Below are 22,594 nucleotides of genomic sequence, written 5' to 3'. Positions count from 1 at the left end.
TGCATTGCAGATGTTTGATCCACTCAGATTTTCACCTGAGAATTCGTCCCACAGACACTCTCATGCGTTCCTGCCTTTTATTGCTGGACAAAGGTAAGTCCGCTCGTAAGACCTATGGACACGGACCTTAACTATGTATAGATTCAGGATCTACATTAGGAATGGACCGGTTTGTGGTGGGGATCACAGTGCTGTTGGGAACTGGTGAAACGGCCAAGTGAAGAGCAGTCATGGCGCTTTCCTATTAAAATCCCAAAGGTGCGTTACATATCCCTAACCCCTCCACAGAGGGAATGAGAGCTGGGCAGGGGGGCTCCCACATGTATCTCCCAGACCCCTTGATTGTAAGAAAACGTGGCATGTATATGTGGGCATCATTATATATCTGTAGGCGATCTCAAACTACAAAGAAATGAGCCTCCCACTACCCATTATAATCAGGGTGACCAACCTCCCGCAAATTTCACGGACCGTCCGTAATGTAGACCTCACGTCCGCTGTCCCTGAGGATCCCTTTTACGGATGGCTTTTGTCTGTAATTTTGGGACTTGCTGGGAGAAGAGCTGTTCCCCTGCGAGAGGCCTCAGCTCCCTCATGGGACTGCCTCACACTCATCCTCAGAGCCCAAGAACTGCCCCCAACCCCCATTGTCATTCTGTCTGCAGGCTGATTGTCACATACAGAAGGACAATGGGCCAGTTTGAGCTGTTACGGCATGTGGTGGCTTCCTCCTATGGCATTCTAGGGAAGGGCATTCTTTTATGGTTAAATGGAAGAAATGTAGACAACAAATATACCGAAATACCCACGCTGCTATGTGCCAGCTCATGAAAAGAAGATGGCTAAAGAGGTTAATAAAAAGAAGAGGTTATAGTTTTTACAGAGTCTCCTCATTTCAGAGCTGAAGCATTTTTAATATTATATACAATGAAGTCATAGTTGCTGCTTTTTATTTATTTTATGCAACTAGCATCCATTGACAAAGCCAATAGTCATGGCTTGTTGTAGGTCTAATGTTACTATATGCGCTGTTAGAAACAGCCAAATAACAGTCGGGTGATACGTTATGTTCAGCACATATTTTTAGCTTAGGTGTTTTAAGGCTTGCCCTTAATTACATCAGACACCCCCTTGGAGAGACCCCCAGTTTTTTCATCCCACTTAAAGCCCTGAAAACAACACCATGTCACAGTCACCTCATGTCCTGGCACTGTGCATCATGCATGACTCATGTCTTCCAAGTTTTCAGATTGCCTATGTGCAGGGGCATAGGAAACCCTCTCCCACCCCTCCCCTCCCCACCCCTTGCTTTCGAAACTACAGTGAGGGTGAAGTTCTTTATTGGTCTCTTCTGTCTGAAACACAGTAGACAAAGGCTCAGCTCGTAATTAATGTGAAACGGTGGGTGAGTGAATAAGTGAAGGAATGGGTAAATGGCTGGATGGATTAGTGAAAGGATGAATGGATGAGTGAAAAGGTGAATGGATGCATAATGAGAGAAAGGATGGATGTGTGAGTGAAAGGATGGATGAGGGTAAATAGATGGATGTATTGGTAGAAGGGTAGATGGATGGGTAAAAGGGTGGATGGAGCAGTAAACGGATGGATGAGTGAAAGGGTGGATGAAGGGTGAGTGAATGGGTGGATGGGTGAGAGAAATGATGGATGGATTGATGAATTGATAAGTGAAACGGTGTATGAATGGATGGATGGATGGATGGATGAGTGAAAGGGTGGATGTAAGTATGGACGAGTGAGTGAAAGGGAGAGTAGATGGACAAAAGGATGGATAGATGAGTGAAAGGGTGTGTGGATGAGAGAAAGGATGGATGAGTGATTGCGTCAGTGGATGGATTCATGAGTAGATAAGTAAATGGATTAGTGGGTGGATGGGTGAAGGGTGGATAGAAGATGGGTGGCTAAGTAAAAGGAGAATGGAGAGAGAAAGGAAGGATGGATGGATTGATGGATAGATGAGTGAAAGCATGGATGAATGATTGGCAGAATGGATGGGCCTAGATGAGTGGAAAGAAGAATGTAAAGATGGATGAGTGAAAGAATGCATACATGAGTGAAAGGGAGGGCGGAGAGCTGGAAGAAAGGATGGATGGATGATTGAAAAGTTGAATAGGTGGATGGATGAGTGACTGGGTGGATGGATGAGTAAGTGAAAGGATGGCTGGATGGGCGACAGGGTGAATGGTTGAATGGATGAGTGAATGGATGGATGGTTGGAAGAGGGAATGGATGAGTAAAAGGATGGCTTGGGTGAAAGGGTAAATGGTTGGATGGATGAGTAAATGGATGGATGGGTGGAAGAGTGGATGGATGACTGAAAGGATGGATTGGGTGAAAGGGTGGATGGATGATGGATAGATGAGTGAAAGGGTAGATGGATGGATGGATGGATGGATGAGTGAAATGATGGAGGGGAGAGGAGTTGGCCTAACGGCTAGGGTGGTCAACCTTGAGGAAATGGGTTTGAGTCTTGGCAATGACGCTGAACATCCTGTGATTCTCGACAAATCACTTAATCTCCCGTGCCTAACAAAAATGAATGTGTCCTCATGTAATGCAACTGGTGCTATGTAAAGCACTCTGATACCCGATTCGGATCAAGTTTGTGCTATATAAAACTCTGTAAAATAAATAAAAAACAAAAATAAATTAAATTTAAATAAATGGATGGAAGGATAGATGATGGATAGGCTTTCAAATGGTGAAAAAGGTTTGTATATGGATGGGCAAACAAATGGAAGGACAGAACGAATGGTGAAAGACTGAATGATGGATGAAAGAATTAATAGATGACAGAATGTAAATTTAAAATGGCGGATATCAGGGAAGGATGAATGGCTGGATCCTTGGACAAGAGAGCTCTTCTTGGGAGGGTTGTGATGAATTACTTTGCTTTCTTGGTGTCATAAGAGCTTTAGTTCAAAGTGGGGGGTATTCAAATTTTCTGGCTACTCCATTGCCTATGTGTTACTGTTATGTATTTGCTGTGTGCTTATATGTGGAATCTATACATCATGCATATGACATTTTGAGTGACACCCAACTGCTACTTGAATGTTACACTAGTAATTGTAAATGTTTGCATGTTTTGTTTTAGGTGTAAAGTTTTAGGGCGAGCCTCATAGTGCCATGAGCTGTGCTTGAGTTGTATATTGTGTTTGTAGCAAAAGGCAAGGCGTATAAAAGAAACTATGTAATAGTTATCGACAGGGCATTCTTTAAGAAAGCTGCAGGGAAAAGCACCTTTGTAACTTACGTCAGCTAGTGCAACTCTCTGGGAAGCCCCCATAAGCAAAGTCCGATTCCATATTTTACATTCCACTTGCTGAGACACCCATAATGTGTTCCCTATAGTGGGTTCATCATAGCAATCCTCCCTTTAGTTCACCTATGCGTGCCGCTTTACATCTCACAATTGCACTCAGAGATGAGATGCTTGTAACAAAGTCTATTCGAGCAGATCTTCTTGACCACTTCTCTCACCAAACATGCCTGCTCAGGACCATGAGTTGTAAACAAAATATCAGACCTGACAACCCAGTGCACTAACCCTATAAATAGATTATTATCATATGAAATACCACATAAAGACCTGCACAGTTGCTCAAAGCTGCACGCATACCAAAACAAGCATTAAAAATGCAATAGGTCTCGCCTTTGATTAAGTTAAAGCCATTTTCTTTGCTAATGGTATTGTATAGCAAAGCAAATGGCTTTAACTTAATAAAAGGCGAGACCTATTGCATTTTCAATGCTTGTTTATAAATACATATATATATATTTGTGAATATATACACACATATTTATATGTATATATGTGTTAACATATATGCATATGTATGCATATATATATTTTTATGTATCTGCATGCATTTATTTAGACCATTTCAGTAGGAGTGGTGGCTGTCATAAATTATGTGGGTGGGACCTGCCAAGGTTGTACTTTGTGGGAGTGAATTATGCTCATTCTGCTGACAGGAGTGATTATCCTAGCCCAGGTGGCAGGCGGGGAGTTATGACTTCCTAGAAACACAACACCCTTCCCTAATTATTCGCCCTCCATGGAATTACAGTGTTGTCATTTCTCCTTCGGGGAAAAGTACACTACTGCCTGGGTGTAAGTGTCAAAGCAGCATCGGTTGCTTGCGGAGTAGGGTGCCCAACCTCCACAGACGCCCCCTCTTTCAGAGGAACATCCGTGCGGTAAATCTGGCGAAATCTGCACAGAGAGGCTGAAGCAGAAGCGTGGTAATAACTCCCGTGCTAGAAAAGCACCGCAATGGGGTGAGATAGCTCAGTGGGTTGAGCGCTGCTGTGGTGACCACGCTGGAGAGCTGCCAGGGGCTTGTCTATAGGAGACCAGATTACAGGCGTTCAACAGGAGATCCTGGACTCGTTTGTGAAAAGATAAAATGCGTTAACACTCAATTAATCCCTCAGAACCTGGGTGATGGGAGGCTAAGGAAAGTTGCAGTTTAAGGCAATTAAACAAACAAGGCAGAGTGGCTGGGTTCGAGCTCCCCATAAGGGAGAGAGGGGGGTGGCTGGGAGGGGCTGGGGGCTCGAACATGTCGGCTTCTATGCCTGACTTTGACCTGTTTCACAAAAAAGTACTGTACAATATCACACCGTCGTCCTGAGCCCCAGTAACTGCACCCTCAGTTCAGTCTGTGTCTGCGTATTTGTGAGGGGCGTAGAAAACACCCGCTCCGATACAAACGTTGGCACACCTCGGGCTTTGTATTTTTAATAAAATAACTATATTTGAGGTAGCTGACGTAGCAAAGAGTGACTGTTAGGACATAGTACAAAAAAATATCAATGGTTTAAAAACATAATGAAACGCCTTTTATGGTTTTACCTTTTTAAGTGTTAGGATTTGGTGAGGGAAACGTCGTTGTGAAAAATGATAAATAAAAAAAAATTAGACATACAATTGGTAGTTCTCCCTTACGTAGATGAACTTGCGTAAACGCTGTTACCATAAAATATGTGCTAAAACTCGTGTGTGTTTGTTTTCAGAAATCCGTATTGGCGGGATATGTAGATGGTGAAACGTGCACAAGACAAGTTAGGGGACACACATCAGACATTTTGTTTTTTAAGGCGCTACATTTTGTTGGAAATGTTTATTCAATTTTTTGGGGAAAATGTTTATTCCAAAACAGGAGTTACGCCCGGTATTCAGTAAAGATATGCATATGCCACGAATAGAAAAACATATTGTAATGACTCCGCGACTATAAGCCACATTGAGTAAAATAGCCCAATGCAGAGTGTGTGGCTAAATAGAAAGACCTTACAAACTGCTCTAGTTAATCAAGAGATATCAGAACTGCTCTTAAAAGTCTGGTTTAATGTGCATTCGCTATGAAACTAAAGTCCGGCTTCTTAGCGCAAAGACACATAATAAATCGGCCAGGAAGTAGGCGGGATGGTGATAAAAAAATGAAGTGCGCACGGTAAAACCAATCCGGATGTCTTTCAACTTTTCACTGAGAAATGGAATTAAATTAAAGCCAAAGGCGAGAAGTTTTACTCATAATTTTTCTCGCACCTAAAACAAGTATTTACAATGCAATGGTCTCGGCATTGGTAAAGTTAGAGCTATTGGCATTGCTCATGACATTATTTTTGTTTATGTTTTTGTTTTTAAAACATTTAAAGAAACGGCATTGTTATTTACAAGGTCAATAGCTTAATCACTCTCAAATGCGAGACCTATTGCTTTTGCACCCACACACAGAGCCACTGAGTGCTGACCGGACAGAAGCAGTGAACGGGCAGGAGCAGTGAACGGGCAGGAGCAGTGCCGGGACAGGAGAAGCGACAGGGCAGGAGAAGCGACAGGGCAGGAGAAGGGACAGGGCAGGAGAAGCGACAGGGCAGGAGAAGCGACAGGGCAGGAGAAGCGACAGGGCAGGAGAAGCGACAGGGCAGGAGAAGCGACAGGGCAGGAGAAGCGACAGGGCAGGAGAAGCGACATGGCAGGAGAAGAGACAGGGCAGGAGAAGCGATAGGGCAGGAGAAGCGACGGGACAGGAGAAGCGACGGGACAGGAGAGGTGACAAGGCAAGAGTTATGTGTTTGACCTGCCATGGGTTGACCCCGTTTTCGCTTGCAGAGGTGCTTCACATTTACAGGCAGCATTAAGAACCCATACTTTCTGCTTAAGATCGATAAAACTCCAAAAACACACATCAACACATGCGAGCAATGGATGCGCCTAAAAGGACGGCAGACACTTTGTACTTCAAATACATCATGAACTGCATCTACCACAAGGCAACAGCAGCGTTACTGAATTGATGGCCGTACCTTATTCGTACGACCGTGCAGGGACGAAGTGTGCAATTGTTTCGGGGCTTTCCTGTTGCTTTGTGCTTTACTCTTCTGAAGATTAAAACACACGCCTTCATCCTGTCGCATAAGACAATCTCCCCGATTGTCTTAAGCGACAGGATGAAGGCTCGCAGACATTCACGGAGCTTTCCAACGTATGGATCGAGAAAACACCCGCTTCCCCATTCCCAGATCTTCCTTGATGGACCTTCCTTCCTGCCGACCTTTTGTCCACCCTCCAACAATCCTGTCAGCCAAGATAAGGGCCGAGGCTGCTGAGTCGGCCGCCTGGCCAGCCGCCGCTGACATCTGGCAGCAGGGCAAGCCGCTGACTTGGCAACATGGCAGAAAGGGCCCAGGATTGGCACAGGGCGCACAAGTGCGAACAGCCGACGCTGCTCCAGCCAAAGATCACACAGCTCTGCCGTGGGCTGAACCAGCTAGACGGGCATGTGCTAAGTCTGCCATGAGGTTACCTTGGTTCAAATGCCCGATTCCATTCCTGGGGCCTCAGAGCAGAAAAGAAAGTGCGGGCCGAATGCCACCATTTCAAATGGCGAAAAGCGGAATGGTTGGTCCCGGCAGGATTTAAGGCTGCAGTTTACAAAAGTCACGGCTGTGGGCAGCAAGCCATCAACGATGAATAAGAATCGTGTGGGCCTTACAACAGGATTATAAAGTCTGTGAGGGGGCAATGGGCCAAAAAAAAAAAAAAACTCATGTGGCAGAAGCAGGACTGCACTGGGGGGGCTAGGAGTGTGGGTGTGTCGTGGTGAGCCAAGTCCTTGGAACTTTATGCCTCTGCATTTACTTGAACAAGGACAACACGCGTGCTTTCACGTGCCCCCAGGTGACTCGGAAGCCGAACCTGCCCAGCCACCTCACGCTCACATTCCCAAGTCAGTGTTCACAGGCAGGTCCAGCCCGCATGCGTCTGGCATGGCGCCCACTTTAGTCTCCAGTTAGAGAAACGCTGGACACTATGTACCATTGAGCCGAGGCCAAAAGCGGATCAACGACCAACCCTGGTCAAGGAGAAACTAGTGCCGGAAAGATCAGCCTCTTGTGAACCATGGGGATGCCCAGACGATAGGTCAGACGAACACAGAGGAAACAGACATTTCTGTGTCCACTAAAGAGCAAACGCTGGTCGAGTTATTGAGGGTTACCCTTACATGCACCAGCTACAACTCACTGAAGGATAGCAACTCGGGTTAGAGCAGGCAGTCCTTGAAGTCAGTACACAAGACATCTTCACCTCTTGAACCACAAGTACAGCGCGACTGCCCTACGGAGCCCCTTGATCTTCACCGGACAGAGTCTGTGACCAGCAGGGCTCATTGTTGTTACCGTAAGCTGACCTACTAAGTTCTCCCAGAAGGACAAAACAACCCATGAACCCCTTATTTCAGCAATGCATGCCATCGAAACAGAACTGACCACTGCAATGGCAAAAGAGAAAACAAAAAATCAATATATGCCCGAACCGAACCAAGAACGTGTCTCCCAGGGGTCCATTACTAAGAGCAAGCAACTGAACAGGGCACAACTACAGAGACTTTGTGGAGTGCAACCTAACGCCGCTGCCTTTCTCCGAGGCGAAGCAGAAATGCCTCGGAGAAAGGCAGCGGCGGTTTCGGATTCGGGGGCGTGTTCTCCTCTTGCCATTGGCTGGAGGAGATAATTAGACTTCTTGAAAAAAACACGCCCCCGAATCCGAAAAGGACGGGGCCTGTTCGGAGTGACGGACCTCTTCTCCAATGGCTGGCCAGCATTCAAGAGGCCAGCCAATGGAGAACAGGGGAGAAGAGGGGCGGGTTCAAGCCCCTCTTCTCCAAGTCATTAAATCTCGGATCGAGACTGCGCAAGCGCAGCCTTCGAGCCGAGACCTAAAAACGGTATTGAAGAAAAACAGGGGCGAAACAATTTTGGAAAACTTAATTTAGGATTAAAACAAAGGAAATGTCAATGTTTCGTTCGAAATGGAAAGAGCGCAGGGCCGGACTGGGAACCAGAACCGGCCCTGGAAAAGTGCTTGGCAGATGGATGGATGAGTAAGCTTGGATGGATGGAATGTTTCTTCACTCTTTTCGCAAATGTCCGGTGGAGACAAGAAGTCCCCATCACCTTCCTTACCTGTGAGATGAACGTCCTAGGAGGCCCCGTTCAGAAGTGTGCACAGCGCAGCGTGTCACGTGCTTCTTAAAACTAACGAAGGTTTCTATAGTCAGAGGTATAACTGGCTTCAGGAATGTGTGCTGGTTTGCGTCAGCAATTCACACACACCTCTGTCTTTACACCCCCCCACACATTGATATAAAATACATTCCGCTCTACACATACGTGCGCACACACACATCGCTAACCCCACACAAACACACGCACACCACACATCCCCACATATATACTAGAAGTACACGTGTCTCTCTAAACACACACACACGTGCATGGGCACACACGTCTCTAGGACACCACAGACACACACGCATGCGCGCGCGCACACACACACACGCGCGCGCGCCCAGTTACGTCGTCTGCCTTCAGTGCAGATCGAAAGAAAGCACATTTCATGTTTAAAGAACACCTTCCCATTTCTTCTCGGTGTTCATTACGGTAACATGCCACCTCGTCTGTCCTCCGGCCGCATCAAAGGCAGGGAACCCCTTTTCTGCTTCTTTCTTCAGTAAAAGCTGTGTGTGTTGGGAGGGAGGGGGGCGTAAATTGCAACAAAGGGACAGAAAAGGCGGCAAACGGTGCCAAGTGTATCACTTCGGGGGGGGGGGGGCTTCATGTGGCCAGAGGGGGCGCCCTGCCAGGGCATCTGCAGCCTTTTAAATTCGAAATATGTTTTCATGCCCCCAATAAATACGCACAGACTCCAAGCGACATCACCATCACCCGGAGCAAAATAAAACCCGACTTTTGTATAGAGGGGAGAAAAAGATGCACGCACCCTCCCGTTAGATACCGAACTCATTAATTCACTTAAAACTATAAAAGTGATTTATTCTCCTAAAGGGAGCGAGATTAAAATGCTCCCTCGCAGATAAAAGGAGCCCCCGATGTTTTAACCTTGGAAGGGAAACACTTCTGGACGCCTGTAATGGGCCGGTGTTATTTGGGGGCTGGCGGAGGGGTTGGTTATGGAGCTGGGGGAGCATGGAGTGTACAAAAGCCCCCAGTATCACGTTTAATGCGCCCCCAGCCCCATGCTCTATTCTCTTTTACAGCCGCACTTCATCACGTTCTGCTTTATTAAACAATAAAAACAGCTTTCTCCTCTGTCCTGTATGACTGTGAGGCGAGCCGTACATTTTTTTTATTCTATAGGATTTCTTTCTTAGATTGCTTTCTTTATCCCATCCTCACACTAGTGTCACCTACAGTTTGACAATTTTACAGAAAGGCTGCACTTGCGGTCATTACGAGGTTATTTAAAGAGGTTTCTGGAGCAAATCAGCTAAACGCCGCATAGCTATCATCTGCTTCATCGCCAGGCTGCTCATACAAGAAAAAGTGGCCAGGGTAGCACACAATAACCCCTTTCTGACCGGCTGGACAACTTCGCAGATACCGCTCTGGGTCACCTTAAGCCTGCCAGCAACGAGTACAGTTCTTCGTCCTCCACCTTTTTGCAACTTTCTCCGTACAGAAAGCACCGCCGACTTACAACCAATAAGCGTTAAGGAAACTTTTCAGAATAGTGACGTCTCCTACTACGCGATCTCTTGTCTTTATGGGGCCATGTGTTTTGAACACATGGCCCCATAAAGATAAGAAAACTTTCATGACGCAAGGAAGGCAGACGAGCCCGTCCAAATGCGATGGCTCAAAAAGCCAAACAAAAACGTCACGAGCAGCTCTTTTCCAATGGCTGGCCACCGTTTAGCATAAACGGTGACCCCAGCCAATGGAAAAGAGGGGCGGGCTTAAAGCCCTTTACAGAAAATACCTAAAAACAATAAATCTCTCCAGCGAGACTGCGCCTGTGCGCAGCCCACGCTAGACGAGACCTAAAATCGTTAAGTGCACGATTGTCTCAACCTAATATAAACTTATTTTGACTTGTACTTAAGTGGGTATCTATTTACTTACTTTTATACTATCACATAACTTCCTCTGATGTGTCTGTAAAACGTACCTTTTTTCCCGAAGTTTTGTCGTGAATTTTGACTTTCTGTGCTGAATTTTTGTCCTGAATTTTGACCTTTTGTCCTGAATTTTTACACTTACCGTTCTGAATTTGCACCCATGCCAGTTGGTCACCCTAGTTATAATGCCATGTCTGGTGACTTAATACACTATTGCATTCACTGTAGGGCCTGTGTTCGACCTCATGGTTGCAGGTTCATATCCCGGTGGGTCACTCAGCCTTTCATCATTCTGAGGTCGATAATATGAGTACCATTGAGTTGGGTAGCAATAAACATCTGCTTTTCAGCGTCTAGATACACTTGGGTGAACATGGACTTTGAAAATACATGTTTCATGTTAATATTTTAAATATAGTATAAGTGTGCAATGTGCCTGTGAGACAAAAAAACAGAAAAAACGTATTTTATTTTATTTCTGCCCACCCTAATAAATGCAGCGATATGGAATGTGTTTGAGTGGGACGGGATGTTAGTTATATCTGTTTATCTTTAGGTCTCTGTACTCTGCAGGTCGGTGGTTAGACATGTTTCTGTGCTTATAGACATCTTCACAATAGTACCATGTACGCGAAGATATGTACCTGAATAGCGCCTCTGAGTTGCCAGTTACATAAAATAGTGTGAATGTGTACAAGGGTGAATGTGTGAGTTCCGTTTTCAGGAAAAAGTTGTGTATCTCTTGCTCCGAGTTACCTCTGTTTGCTTGGATAGTACGTTTGCATGTACTAGGGGCTCTTGTCTACCTCAGTGTGTGAGCTGGTCTGCCTGATATACAGATCACACACATCCTCTACTTACTTACATTTTACAATTTGGGGATGGGCTTGTGGGAGCATGTGCCTGATTACTAATGTTAAGGCGTGTGCTTGTATGTGTTAAGTGCGAAGACGGCCATACAAATCAGCCACTTCCAAAGGTGAACAGAAGTATACAAATATTAGACTTGTGGTGGATATGGGGATATATCTTCTCTGTCTCGCATTTCTAGGTTTTTGTGAGATTTCGGTTTACCTTTATGTGTGAAAGCATGTGACTCTTATTTCAACTCTTCCTAATCCACGGTATTTCACAGAAGGCCACAGCTCACCCTGCCAGCGCAGCCAAAGGCCAGTGCCACCCTTATCTATTAACCATTACACTCCACACTTAATTTTATTGTTTAATGATTTTTTTAAATTACCTACTGATGTGCTCTGCTCAGAAATAAAGAGACATCGCCCCCATGTGGTGGACTGTCACAAATAGGTGCCAGCGTTGAGAAATAAGTGTGATGCACACCGGTGCAAATTAAGCACAAATTCTTCGCACCGTACCAGTGTTCCACTCGCTCGTCATTGGAGCTCTCTCACACTTTACTCTCTCTCTCTGAAGCACACACATCTATGCCTTTAATATCCATCTCTCCTGGGTATCTGATTTCCCCTCTCCCTTTTATCTTTGATATCCTTCCCTCCATAATTATTACAAAATTGTTTAAAAAAAATAGTGCATATTGTAAATTATGTTTAAAGTGCATGCAAATTCACCACTCCATAAAACTTCATCCTACTGCCAATCAGGGCATAGTCGGTCTATGACCGCCTCTGACAAAGACCCCTGTACAAACCACAAACCTCCCAAACCCAAGCCTACACAAAAGCACTAAGATTTCAAATTGGTGATGAAAGCTGTGAGGTACAAAACATAGGACGAAGCATAGGAGAGCACACAGTGACCAGTGGTAGGCACTGTTTATAGGGTGACCAACTGGCATGGGTCCAAATTCAGGACGGTGAGTGTAAAAATTCAGGACAAAGGGTCAAAATACAGGACAAATATTCAGGACAGAAGGTCAAAATTCAGGACAAAACTTCGGGGCAAAAGGTACATTTTACAGACATATAAGAGGAGGTTGCGCACTAGTATATAATTAAGCCCATCCATATCCAAACATATTCAACCATTTGCAAACCTATCCATCATGTATCCTTCCATCCATCATTTCACTCATCCATCCCTCCATCCACCCTTTCACTCATCCATTAATTATCCATCCATCCTTTCACCCTATCCATCGGTACACTCATCAATCCACTCTTCCACTCATCCATCCAGCCTTTTAGCCTTTCACCCATCCAGCCATCCTTTCACTTACTCATCCATCTACCCAGTTACTCATCCATCCACCCATTCACCCTTTCAGTTATCAATCCATCCTCCCTTTCTCTCTCCATCGACCCTTTCACTTAGCCATCCTTCCTTCCACCCATCCATCTACTCATCCACTCATGAATCCATCAATTGACGCTATCAGTCATCCATCCACCCTTTCACTCATCTACCCATTCTTTTGTCCATCTACCCTCCCTTTCACTCACTCCTTCCTCCATCCTTACATCCACCCTTTCACTCATCGGTCCATTCATTCATCCTTTCACTTATCAATTCATCCATCATTTTACTCATCCATCCATCCATTCACTCACTCACCCATCATCCACCCTTTAACTCATCCCTCCATCCTTTCACTCATCCATCCACCCTTTTACTCATCCTTCTACCCTTCCACCCATACATCTATCTTTTTACATTTTGTCTTATCCATCCTTCCACTCACTCATCCATCCATCCTTTCTCTCATTATCCATCCATTCACCCTCTCATTCATCCATTCACTGTTTCACTGATCTATCCAGCCATCCACCCATCCATTCAAAAACTCACTCACCCACCTTTTCATTTTATTTATGAACTGAGCCTTTGTCTGCAGAGTTGCAGACAGAAGAGGCCCATCAAGAACGTCACTCTTGCTCTAGTTCCTAAAGCAAGGGGTGGGGCGGGGAAGGGTTCACTATGCCCTTGAACATAGGCAATCTGAGTCATGAGTCATGCATGATGCACAGCGCCAGGGCATGAGGTGTCTGTGACATGGTGTTGTTTCCAGGACTTTAAGTGGGATGAAAAAACTGGGGGGTTTCTCCAAAGTGGATGTTTGATGTAATTAAGGGCGTGGCTTTAAACACCTAAGCTAAAAATCTGTGCTTAGTATAGTGTACCGCCTGACTGGTATTTTGCGTCTTCTGTCATTGTATCCATATAACACAACAAGTAACGTTACACCTGCAACAAGCCAGAATTATTGGCTTTGTCAATGGTTGTTAGTTTCATAAAATATAAAAGCAGTAATCATGGCTTCCTTTGATATTGAAAATGCATCAGTTCTAAAATGGCGAGACTGTCACCCTAATAGCCTTTGACCCCAGTGGAATGAAATAAACGTATCCTCTGGCACGTGCAACCATGCACACAGTGCACCATAAAGCCCCTGTCTCACCTTTTATTTTTCACGCTAACCAATATAAAAAATGATTTCACAAGAGACTGGACAAAGCTTTACTAACACAACGCATCGGACAAAATTCCACAACTGTATGGAAAGAATAGTACGATCCTAAATAAGTACAGTGCACCACAAATGGTAGAAGGGTGCAAATGCTGGTAACAGAACTGGTCAATACATGGACTAATGTTCCAGGGCGCTAGACGATTTCCGAAGCAACCTAAATACACCGTAAAAACCTCATCACTGCTTGACCTGGCTCCATTCTGTACTTGTAAACATTCAAACCTGGATGGCTCAGAATAAAATATTCTAGTGGGGTGGCATACTCAAAACTTCACAATGTACTATAAGTCCTCGGCATTCAATGAAATGTTAAGAGAGAAGAAATAATCAATAACTCTCCTTGGATTCACAAATTATGGCGAAATCAATCTTCATTCAATAGTATAATGCTTTATTCGATAGACTCAATATATTAAAAAAAAAGAAAAAAAACTGAAATCAGCCTTGCTTACACGTTTTGTTCCTTACAGCAACTTTATCATGGTAAAATCTATCGTCGGAGGGCCAAAAACACATATCACATGGCAGTTCCTAGACATTTGAACTAATAAAAAATCTTCATCATTCCATTGAGTCTCATCAGCATCTGTCGTTTTTCTAGAGGTGAGAACAAGTGCATGAACTGCAGGATTAGATGTGTTCACAGCAGAGGATTAAACCCGAGATGCCAGTAATGTTTACAAGTTTATTCAGCAACGTGTGCATTTAGATAATTAAGGGAGCACTCTATTGGGCATCACCCAATCCAAACTCCTCCCACTCAAAACTGCTCTACACTCCACTTATCCCATTTTCAATTAAATTTAGTAATGTGACTGCAAGCCTCATCTAGTTACATTGTCTTATGTCTAGAATAAAATTCAAACAACTCCTGCCTACAACACAATCCAAATTAACTCTCCGATTTACCTCTCTAATCTTCTCAAACTAGCTGGCAGCCTGAGAGGCCTCCTGAGTGAAAACAAAATTATTCTGGAAACGCCAAGAAACAACTTCCCCCCAGTGCATACCCCCCCCCCCCCCCACCCCTCCACTCCCCTCCCAGGAAGTCTTCTGTCTGACAGAATGCCCTGCCCTGGACAGAGGTTGTAGGAGGCCGGCAATATACTTTGCAGCCCAGAATGCCCCATTGTCATTCTGTATGTGGCAATCAGCCGCTTACAGAATGACAAAGGGCGGGTGGGGGCTGCTCTTGTGCTCCAGGAGGAGCGCGAGGCGGCCCCATCAGGGAACAGCGCTGCTCCCTGCAATGCCCAAAATTACGGACAAAAGGCGTCCGTGAAAGGGACCCTCACGGACAACGGACGTGAGGTCCAAATTACGGACGGTCCGTGAAATTTACGGACGGTTGGTCACCCTAACTGTTTATTTGTCTGTGTATTCTATTCTGGGGGTCTGTAAGTCTGATGATTGCAGTGCTTTGTTTACGCCCACATCTAGGCGAATCTCTGCAGTCGTGAATGCACAAGGGACTGCAGCCTTTTCACTAAACATGTCACCATTCTTCCAACAGGAACTGCATTGGACAGACCTTCGCTATGAACGAGATCAAAGTGGCTGTAGCGCTGACCCTGCTCCGCTTTGAGCTTTCTCCCAGCAACATGGAGCCTCCTAAAAAACTACCTCAGCTGGTCCTGCGGTCAAAGAACGGCATCCACCTGACCCTGAAGAAGGTCAAGTGACAGAGCTGCGGCCAAAACATCAGTGCCTCTGTGTCATGTTCTGATGATTAAACAGACAGGCTGACCGCGGCCATTGTTGTGTTGCTTTTATTTAGTCATCAATCCATTATTTACTCTAAATGAAGTTGAGAGGTCATTCGAAATCACAAGAATTGCGCTAGGTGTGCTGTCAAAAACAAATGAAATCTTTAAAACGAACTGGCGTGCCAGTGCCCAAGAAGGAAACAAGAAGCAAGCTTCTGCCCCTTTAGGGCGTTTCCTGGCTTCAAGGCGCGCTCTTCATTCACTAGGCGGGTGCCTCTTTCTCACTTCTGTTTTACATCAAATGTTAATGGTTTGTCTTTAATACTTCAAGGAGCTATGTTCACTAAATACAGGTATGTTGTGTAAAATCAAGCTGAACCAAGAGCAGTGCTTAATTTGAGCCAGAGGTTTCCGGTGCTCAGCACCAGCACTTAATTGTCAACACCGGTGCTTTTTCATGAGCACCAGTTAAAGACACATTTATTTATGGGGAGATTAAGTGATTTGCCCAAAATCAGAGGATGTTGAGGCAAGGCAGAGGCTGAAACCTGGCTCCCCAGCCGCAAAGTTGGCAGCTCTGGCCATTAGGCCACATCCTATCCCTACTTCCATGGTTAGTAGTTGGTTCAGCTGAGGCGGCACTAACAGCAGAAACGGGCTGGTGCAAGCTGCCTCCTTATGAGAGCGCCGGCACTTATGTTTTTTACAAATTAACCACTGACCAAGTGGTCTTTCCAGAAAAAAATACACATTTAAGGGAGGAAGAGTAATCTATTTCAATGTTGATAGTGCCTTCTTACCCTGGCCTAAGAATGACACTGTTTTCAGGAGAGGCTCAACACCTTAAAGAAAGGCAGCTACACACTTTAACAAAACAAAGGTCTCGGAGATCAAACTGATTGACTCACAATTCACAAGTGGAATGCAGAGCTCAGCTTCCGCCATTCAATTAGCTGCAGATAAACTTTCACACGGTGCCCATATGACTCAGGCTTTAGAAGTTTTCATTCACCCTGGCATGGGTCAGATTTCAGATGGGTGGCCCATCAAGACCCAGTGCAGTGAAAGTGCTCCCAGAAAAATCATTACCATATTTTCCCCCTCCGAACATGTTCACAGCGCTCTGCATGGGCTTCACTAGCAGCCCATCTGTAAAATGAACGTAAGTGCGGCTCTGGTCAGTATGCTGCTGGAGTGACAGTTGGGGGGTGGGGCCTGTGGTGACTGAGGTATGAGAGTGAGTGGCAGAACCCGAAGGATTTGCTCCTTTTTAGATTAAGGGGGCGATTACGATGTCAGGTGACACCATCTCGTAAATGTGACTGACCGACCTCTGGTCGGGGGTCCCACCTGCCACATTAGGATGCAACGGAACACTGTTTGGTCACACCCTGACATTTCCCTATTGAAGCATGCATTACAGCTGTATACCGGCCGTAATACATCCTCCCATAGGGAAATGTGAGGTGTTGTTCATCCCTGCAGCCCGTGGCAGGTACCTCAAGGTGCCTGCCACTGGGTGCAGGGATCAATGGGGGCCCCATAGGTGCCCCTTCGGCCCTTAACCGGAGGCCGCACACACAAGGCGGCCTTGCTAGGTGCCCTCAAACATGCTTTATGTCGGACAGGCCCGCCCTTTGGGATTACGAGCCGGTTCCGACTGGCCGACGGGCTCCTTGAGCCTGTCGGAGGCCAGCCGAAATGACCGTCCGGTTTCAATTTCAACCGGCTGATACATAATTAGCCGGTCAGGATTGTAACCGACAATGGAGGAAGGCTTTCAGACCTCCATCCTAATAGGCCCCTTAAAATCCTAGAAGACCTCGCTCTGAGCCAGTAACAGGCATTTGGTTAAAACCAGAATTGAGCCTTCAGTGGCTTGCTCACCTCTGTGTTGTATGTATGTAATACAATTTGGTAAGAAGGGGATCCCTACTGAAAACAATGAATCTTGCTAGCTGTAGGGAAAGGTACCATAAGGGGTAAAAAGGAAAGCTAAGCACAAGATCTATACTATTTAATTATCACAGTATATCAGGCTTAAGTCTTAACTGGAAGTGATTCATACAAGAGAGTGCATTTTAGATAAACATGTACATATGACTAAGGGCAATTCTTTTTATTACAAAATATATTTATTATTTGTCCATCATATTTTTCTCTTATTCCTTTTTCTTTTTATATATATTGATATTTTCAATTATTCTTATTTCACACAAATAGTGCAATATTCACATTACATAAACACAAACACATATATATATAGACACAAAATACTGTAACAAACACAATAAAATACAGTGCTATACAAACAATTATTTTTAAAAAGATAAGAGAAGGAGTTGGTGTGTTGGCAAATAATTCAAAGGCTGGCGGTCGATGAAAACACGACGCGCGTTTCGGCGTATAAGCCTTCGTCAGGGGAACTGTCTCAACTTTCTCTATAATAAAGTGCAAAATAAACACAATATAAAACATGCACAAGCACTCTAAGCTTGGAACCATGATCATGATGGAAATATGAGAACTAAATGCTTCATAATTTTGATGTCTATGCCAATATTGACAGAAGAACACACAATCTTCTAGAAAGATCCATATAAGATATGGAGTAGACACACACATTATTTAATTTCGTGAAACTAGCACCCAGGAAATAGAAAAGTAGAAGGGGATCGGAGTGTCATTTTATAACATCTTTTGGCGACGAGGATCAACTTACCGTGCTGGGGACGACACGGATCCTTTCCCCAGTATTATTGCTGCCTTTTGCCTGGTCTCCTTGTAATCACCGGTAGCTTCGTCCTTTCAGCGGAGTTGCGGCGTATCCTGTTACGGACAGAGTGTTGGCGGACTGCTCGTTCCGTCGCTCAATGTGTCCGGTGAGTTCGTCTCTTCCTCCTGTCACTTTTCAGCGCAGCTGTTTCTGACGTCTTGTGAGGACTTGGCGCTGCTGCTTATTTGACGAACTGCTTCCCGCTGCTACGAGGCCACTCACGTTGACTCTCGTGTTTGGCAAACCTTTTTTCCTACCGATTGTTCGTCTGCTGGTGTTACCGAGGGCCTATAGCTGGAAGTTGCTATCGTTTTGGCTCTTTCCCTGAGCGGTGTTTATGCCTTTCTCTCCGTCTTCTGTGAGGGAAGTCCGCTTTACGGAGGTCGTTCCCGCCCCTCCCATGTGATTGGATTGCCGGAGGACGCTTCTTTTCAAGACTCAGCTCCTCATTCTAATTTCCCCTGTTGTTGCCAGCACTGCTCCTCCTGCTGGGGGAATTTAGACTCCACCAATAGCGTTTTGTGCAATTGACGTTGCTGCTGACAATTTTCACTACTTTTCTTGCCAACTTCAGCCTGCATGCGACAATTTCTATTCGCTGACAGGCTCAGCTCATGTATCGGTGCTTCGTCAAAGATCATTATTTAGCGCATTACCTTATTTGTTCTCATTTGCCTGCCAATTACAATCCGCTGACACGCACAGCTTGTTTAGTCAGAGTTATTGGATTCTCCCTCATTTTCTTTTGCTAGTTTATCTCTTCTTTTCTTCAATTCCTTTTCTTGCTCATTTTTTCACTGGCTTTCCTTTATTTCTGCTCATTTCTTGTTTTCTACTTCTTTCTTTCTTCTTCATTTTTTCACGTTTCACTATTATGTCCGCATTTGCAATGTCTCAACCTCCTTCGTTCCTTGATGAAGTTGGGGAACCCTTGATTCCATGGAAAAAATGGGTGAACCTATTTGAATCTTATCTTATTGCCATTGGTGGTGACAGATTTTCTGCTGTGCGCAAACAGCATGTCATTCTGCACAATCTGGGGAAACAGGGGAGGGAAATTTTTGATGACCTTCCTGATTCTATTGTTGAAAATGTAAATGTGGGTGTTGATCGTGATGGTGATGTTCAACATGATGTTTATCAGTTAACCTTAAGGAAATTGGAAGCGCAATTTGGTGATAAGATTAATATTGTTTTAGAACGTCACAAGTTTTTCTTGCGTGTTCAAGGGAAAAATGAAAAAGTGATAAATGATATAGCTGTATTGAGGGGTTTAGCCTCAACTTGTGAATTTGGTGTTTTAACTGAGTCTCTGATTAGGGATCAGCTTGTAAGATGTACCAGTAACAAGAAAATACAAGAGAGACTTCTAGCAGAAGCCCCAGATTTGAAACATGCAATTGATATTGCTAAGAGTATAGAGCATACAGCTTATTGTATGAATGAGATGAAGGAAGCCGTTGAGGCTAAACTGGTTTCAGAAAACAATGTACACAAGATTTCTAGTAAAGACACCAAACACAAGTCTCCACTTTCAGATCCTGAAACACACACTACATCAGGAAACAAGCCAAGATGCTACAGGTGTGGTAATCCCAATCATTTAGCCAACAATGTGAAATGTCCTGCGAGAAGCGCTATGTGTAGCAAATGTAAGAAAAGCGGCCATTTCTCCAAAGTGTGTCATGATTCTCAAAAAGATGTCACCCACATGATTTTGAGTGATCCTGATCCACAGGTCCTTAGTGAGGACATAGTTTTCCCAGTTTATAATTTTACAGAATGTAGTAGCTCTTCCTACCCAAAGTGTGAAATATTGCTGGACAAGGTCAAGTATGAGGTGTATGCAGATTCTTGTTCCCCATATACTCTCGTCAACGGAACTACGTTTCAGGCCAATTCAGGGGCACGAAAGTATAGTCTTTTGCCTCCAGACATCAGACCAGGAGGATACAATCAAGATCCTATACCACTTGTGGGGATGCTACTCATGCACATAGACTTTAAAGACAGATCGACCGTTGGGAAGCTTTACATTACAAAAAATGGTTCTAATTTACTCGGATGGAAACATCAAAAAGATTTAGGAATCAAACTGGACCCGAATGCACTCGAACCCGTGTACCTGATCGACAGGTCTAACATTGGGATGTAAATTTGCAATAAATTTCCAGAGGTATTTACAGACAATCTTGGTCTTCTAAAAGGTTTCCTTCACAAAATCAGACTTAAAGCTAATGCCAAACTAATTGTTCATAAACCAAGGTCTATCCCGCTATTGATAAGAGAACCTCTTAAGAAAGAGCTTGACAGATTGGAAGAGTGCAGAATCATTGAAAAGATCGAAAGTTCCGAATGGTTGGCACCCATTGTCATCGCAACTAAGGGAGGTAGCAAGGGAATCCGTCTATGTGTTGACCTGAGAGATTTGAACTCCAATATTTGGGTGGACAGACACCCTCTCCCCAACATTAACGAAATGCTGTCTGCCATCCACGGGGCTAAAGTCTTTACAGTCCTAGACCTCTCCTCAGCATATCACCAGGTCGCTCTTCATCTGGAATCTAAACCCCTCACTTCCTTCATTACCCCGTTCGGGGCTTATCAGTTTTCTAGATTGCCGTTTGGGCTGGCATCTGCTGCGGCTGTATTTCAGCGTGTCATGTAACACATACTGCAAGGTCTGGACAAAGTGCTTTGTTTCCAAGACGACATCCTAATTCATGGTTCATCAGCAGTAGAGCATAACAAAACTTTAGAAGCAGTTTTGTCCAGACTCAGTAAAGCAGGTTTCACCACTCGGAAAGACAAATGCAAAATTGGGGTGGAATCTGTGGTCTATCTCGGTCACACTATCTCAAGCGAGGGAATCAAACCCAAATCCAACCTGGTAGATTCCGTCAAGCTAGCCCCAGCGCCCAACAATAAGGATGAGCTTAAATCTTTTTTGGGTTCAGCAGAATATATGTCCAAGTTCGTCAAGAACTTTGCTGATCAAGTTCGTCCCCTCAGAGAGTTGCTGAAAAAAGGAACAATTTTTGAGTGGAGTCAACAGTGTCAGTCTGCCTTTCTACACATTAAGGAGGCCATCGTTGAGGCACCTATCCTAAGTGCTTTTGACCCCAATGCCAAAACCACTCTGACCAGAGATGCTAGCATGAAGGGGTTAGGAGCTTCACTCATGCAGTGGGCAAATGGCCAGGAGAAAGTGATAGCTTTTGCTTCAAGAACACTGAGAGATGCCGAACTAAATTACTCTACAATAGAAAAAGAAGCTCTAGCTTGCTATTGGGCCATAAACCACTTTAAGTACTTCCTATGGGGAATTCCGTTTTCATTAAGAACAGACCACAAACCATTACTCCCGTTATTCTCCACTAAACGCCAAAAAATGCTACTCCACGCATTTCCAAGTGGGTACTAAGTCTACAAGGGTTCAACTACTCCATGATATATGTTCCAGGAACCGACAATCAGGGTAGCTGATTGTCTCTCGAGACTACCTATGACCAGTGGTGATCCAATGCAAAACCCTCCTGAGGAGACTATCCTTGTGGTTGAAATCCCAGCCATCAATAGAGAAGAATGGGAGAAATCCTTAAAAGATGACAGTGATCTCGTTGCATTAAGAAATATGATTTGCAAAGGATGGCCTGTAAACATAACTGAGGTGCCTGAAGCTATCCGTAAATTCTGGAGTGTGAGAGATGAACTGTCTGTTGTAAGAGACCTAATTTGTAGAGGAAGTAAAATCATTCCTCCAAAAAATATGTATGAACGTATAATCCAAATCGCACATGAAGGCCACCCGGGTAGAAGCATGACAAAAAGCAAAATCAGACTGAACTACTGGTTCCCCAGTATGGACTCACTAGTGGAGGATCAGGTAAAGAGTTGTGTGGCCTGTGGCACCAGTGACAAAACTAAAGTTGTCCGCAAATCACCACTTTTCCCGGTAGCAATCCCCACCATACCTTGGGACAAATTGGGTTTGGATATAATTGGTCCTCTGAATCTTCTAAACCATTCTCACAAGTTCATGTTCGTTCTCATTGACTACCATTCCCATTGGATTGTAACGAAAATGGTTTCTTCCATCACTACTGCTTCATTGATAAATTTCTTGAGAGCTACCTTTTCTAAAGAGGGTATTCCAAGCGTTTTAATAACAGACAATGGGGTTCAATTCACCTCAGAAGAGATGAAGCAGTTT

General features: G+C 44.6%; 1 protein-coding gene and 1 long non-coding RNA gene across 4 annotated transcripts in view; one reads left to right on the top strand and one right to left on the bottom strand.

Moving 5' to 3' along the window:
* LOC146835037 (cytochrome P450 4B1-like) overlaps window positions 1–15,650 on the top strand; it is a 276,047-nt gene extending 260,397 nt beyond the window's left edge. For 2 of the 3 annotated variants that reach the window (XM_085602698.1, XM_085602697.1), the window contains 2 exons: window positions 11–93; window positions 15,413–15,650. In XM_085602698.1, the coding sequence (XP_085458824.1) occupies window positions 11–93; window positions 15,413–15,581 (252 nt within the window). In that variant the 3' untranslated portion in view covers window positions 15,582–15,650. The remainder of the gene's footprint in view (window positions 1–10; window positions 94–15,412) is intronic. The other variant, XM_085602699.1, reaches the window with a different exon arrangement.
* Window positions 3,857–15,650, bottom strand: LOC146835038 (uncharacterized). The gene is made up of 3 exons (XR_014960676.1): window positions 15,262–15,650; window positions 11,363–12,241; window positions 3,857–4,441 (listed from the first exon to the last, which is right to left on the bottom strand). It is a non-coding gene; the product is annotated as an uncharacterized LOC146835038 (long non-coding RNA).
* Window positions 15,651–22,594: the final 6,944 nt, after the last annotated feature.

Source organism: Triturus cristatus, chromosome 4_2, assembly GCF_964204655.1.
Source record: "Triturus cristatus chromosome 4_2, aTriCri1.1, whole genome shotgun sequence".
NCBI classification, from domain to species: domain Eukaryota; kingdom Metazoa; phylum Chordata; class Amphibia; order Caudata; family Salamandridae; genus Triturus; species Triturus cristatus.
This window is presented reverse-complemented; position numbering and strand designations above follow the sequence as displayed.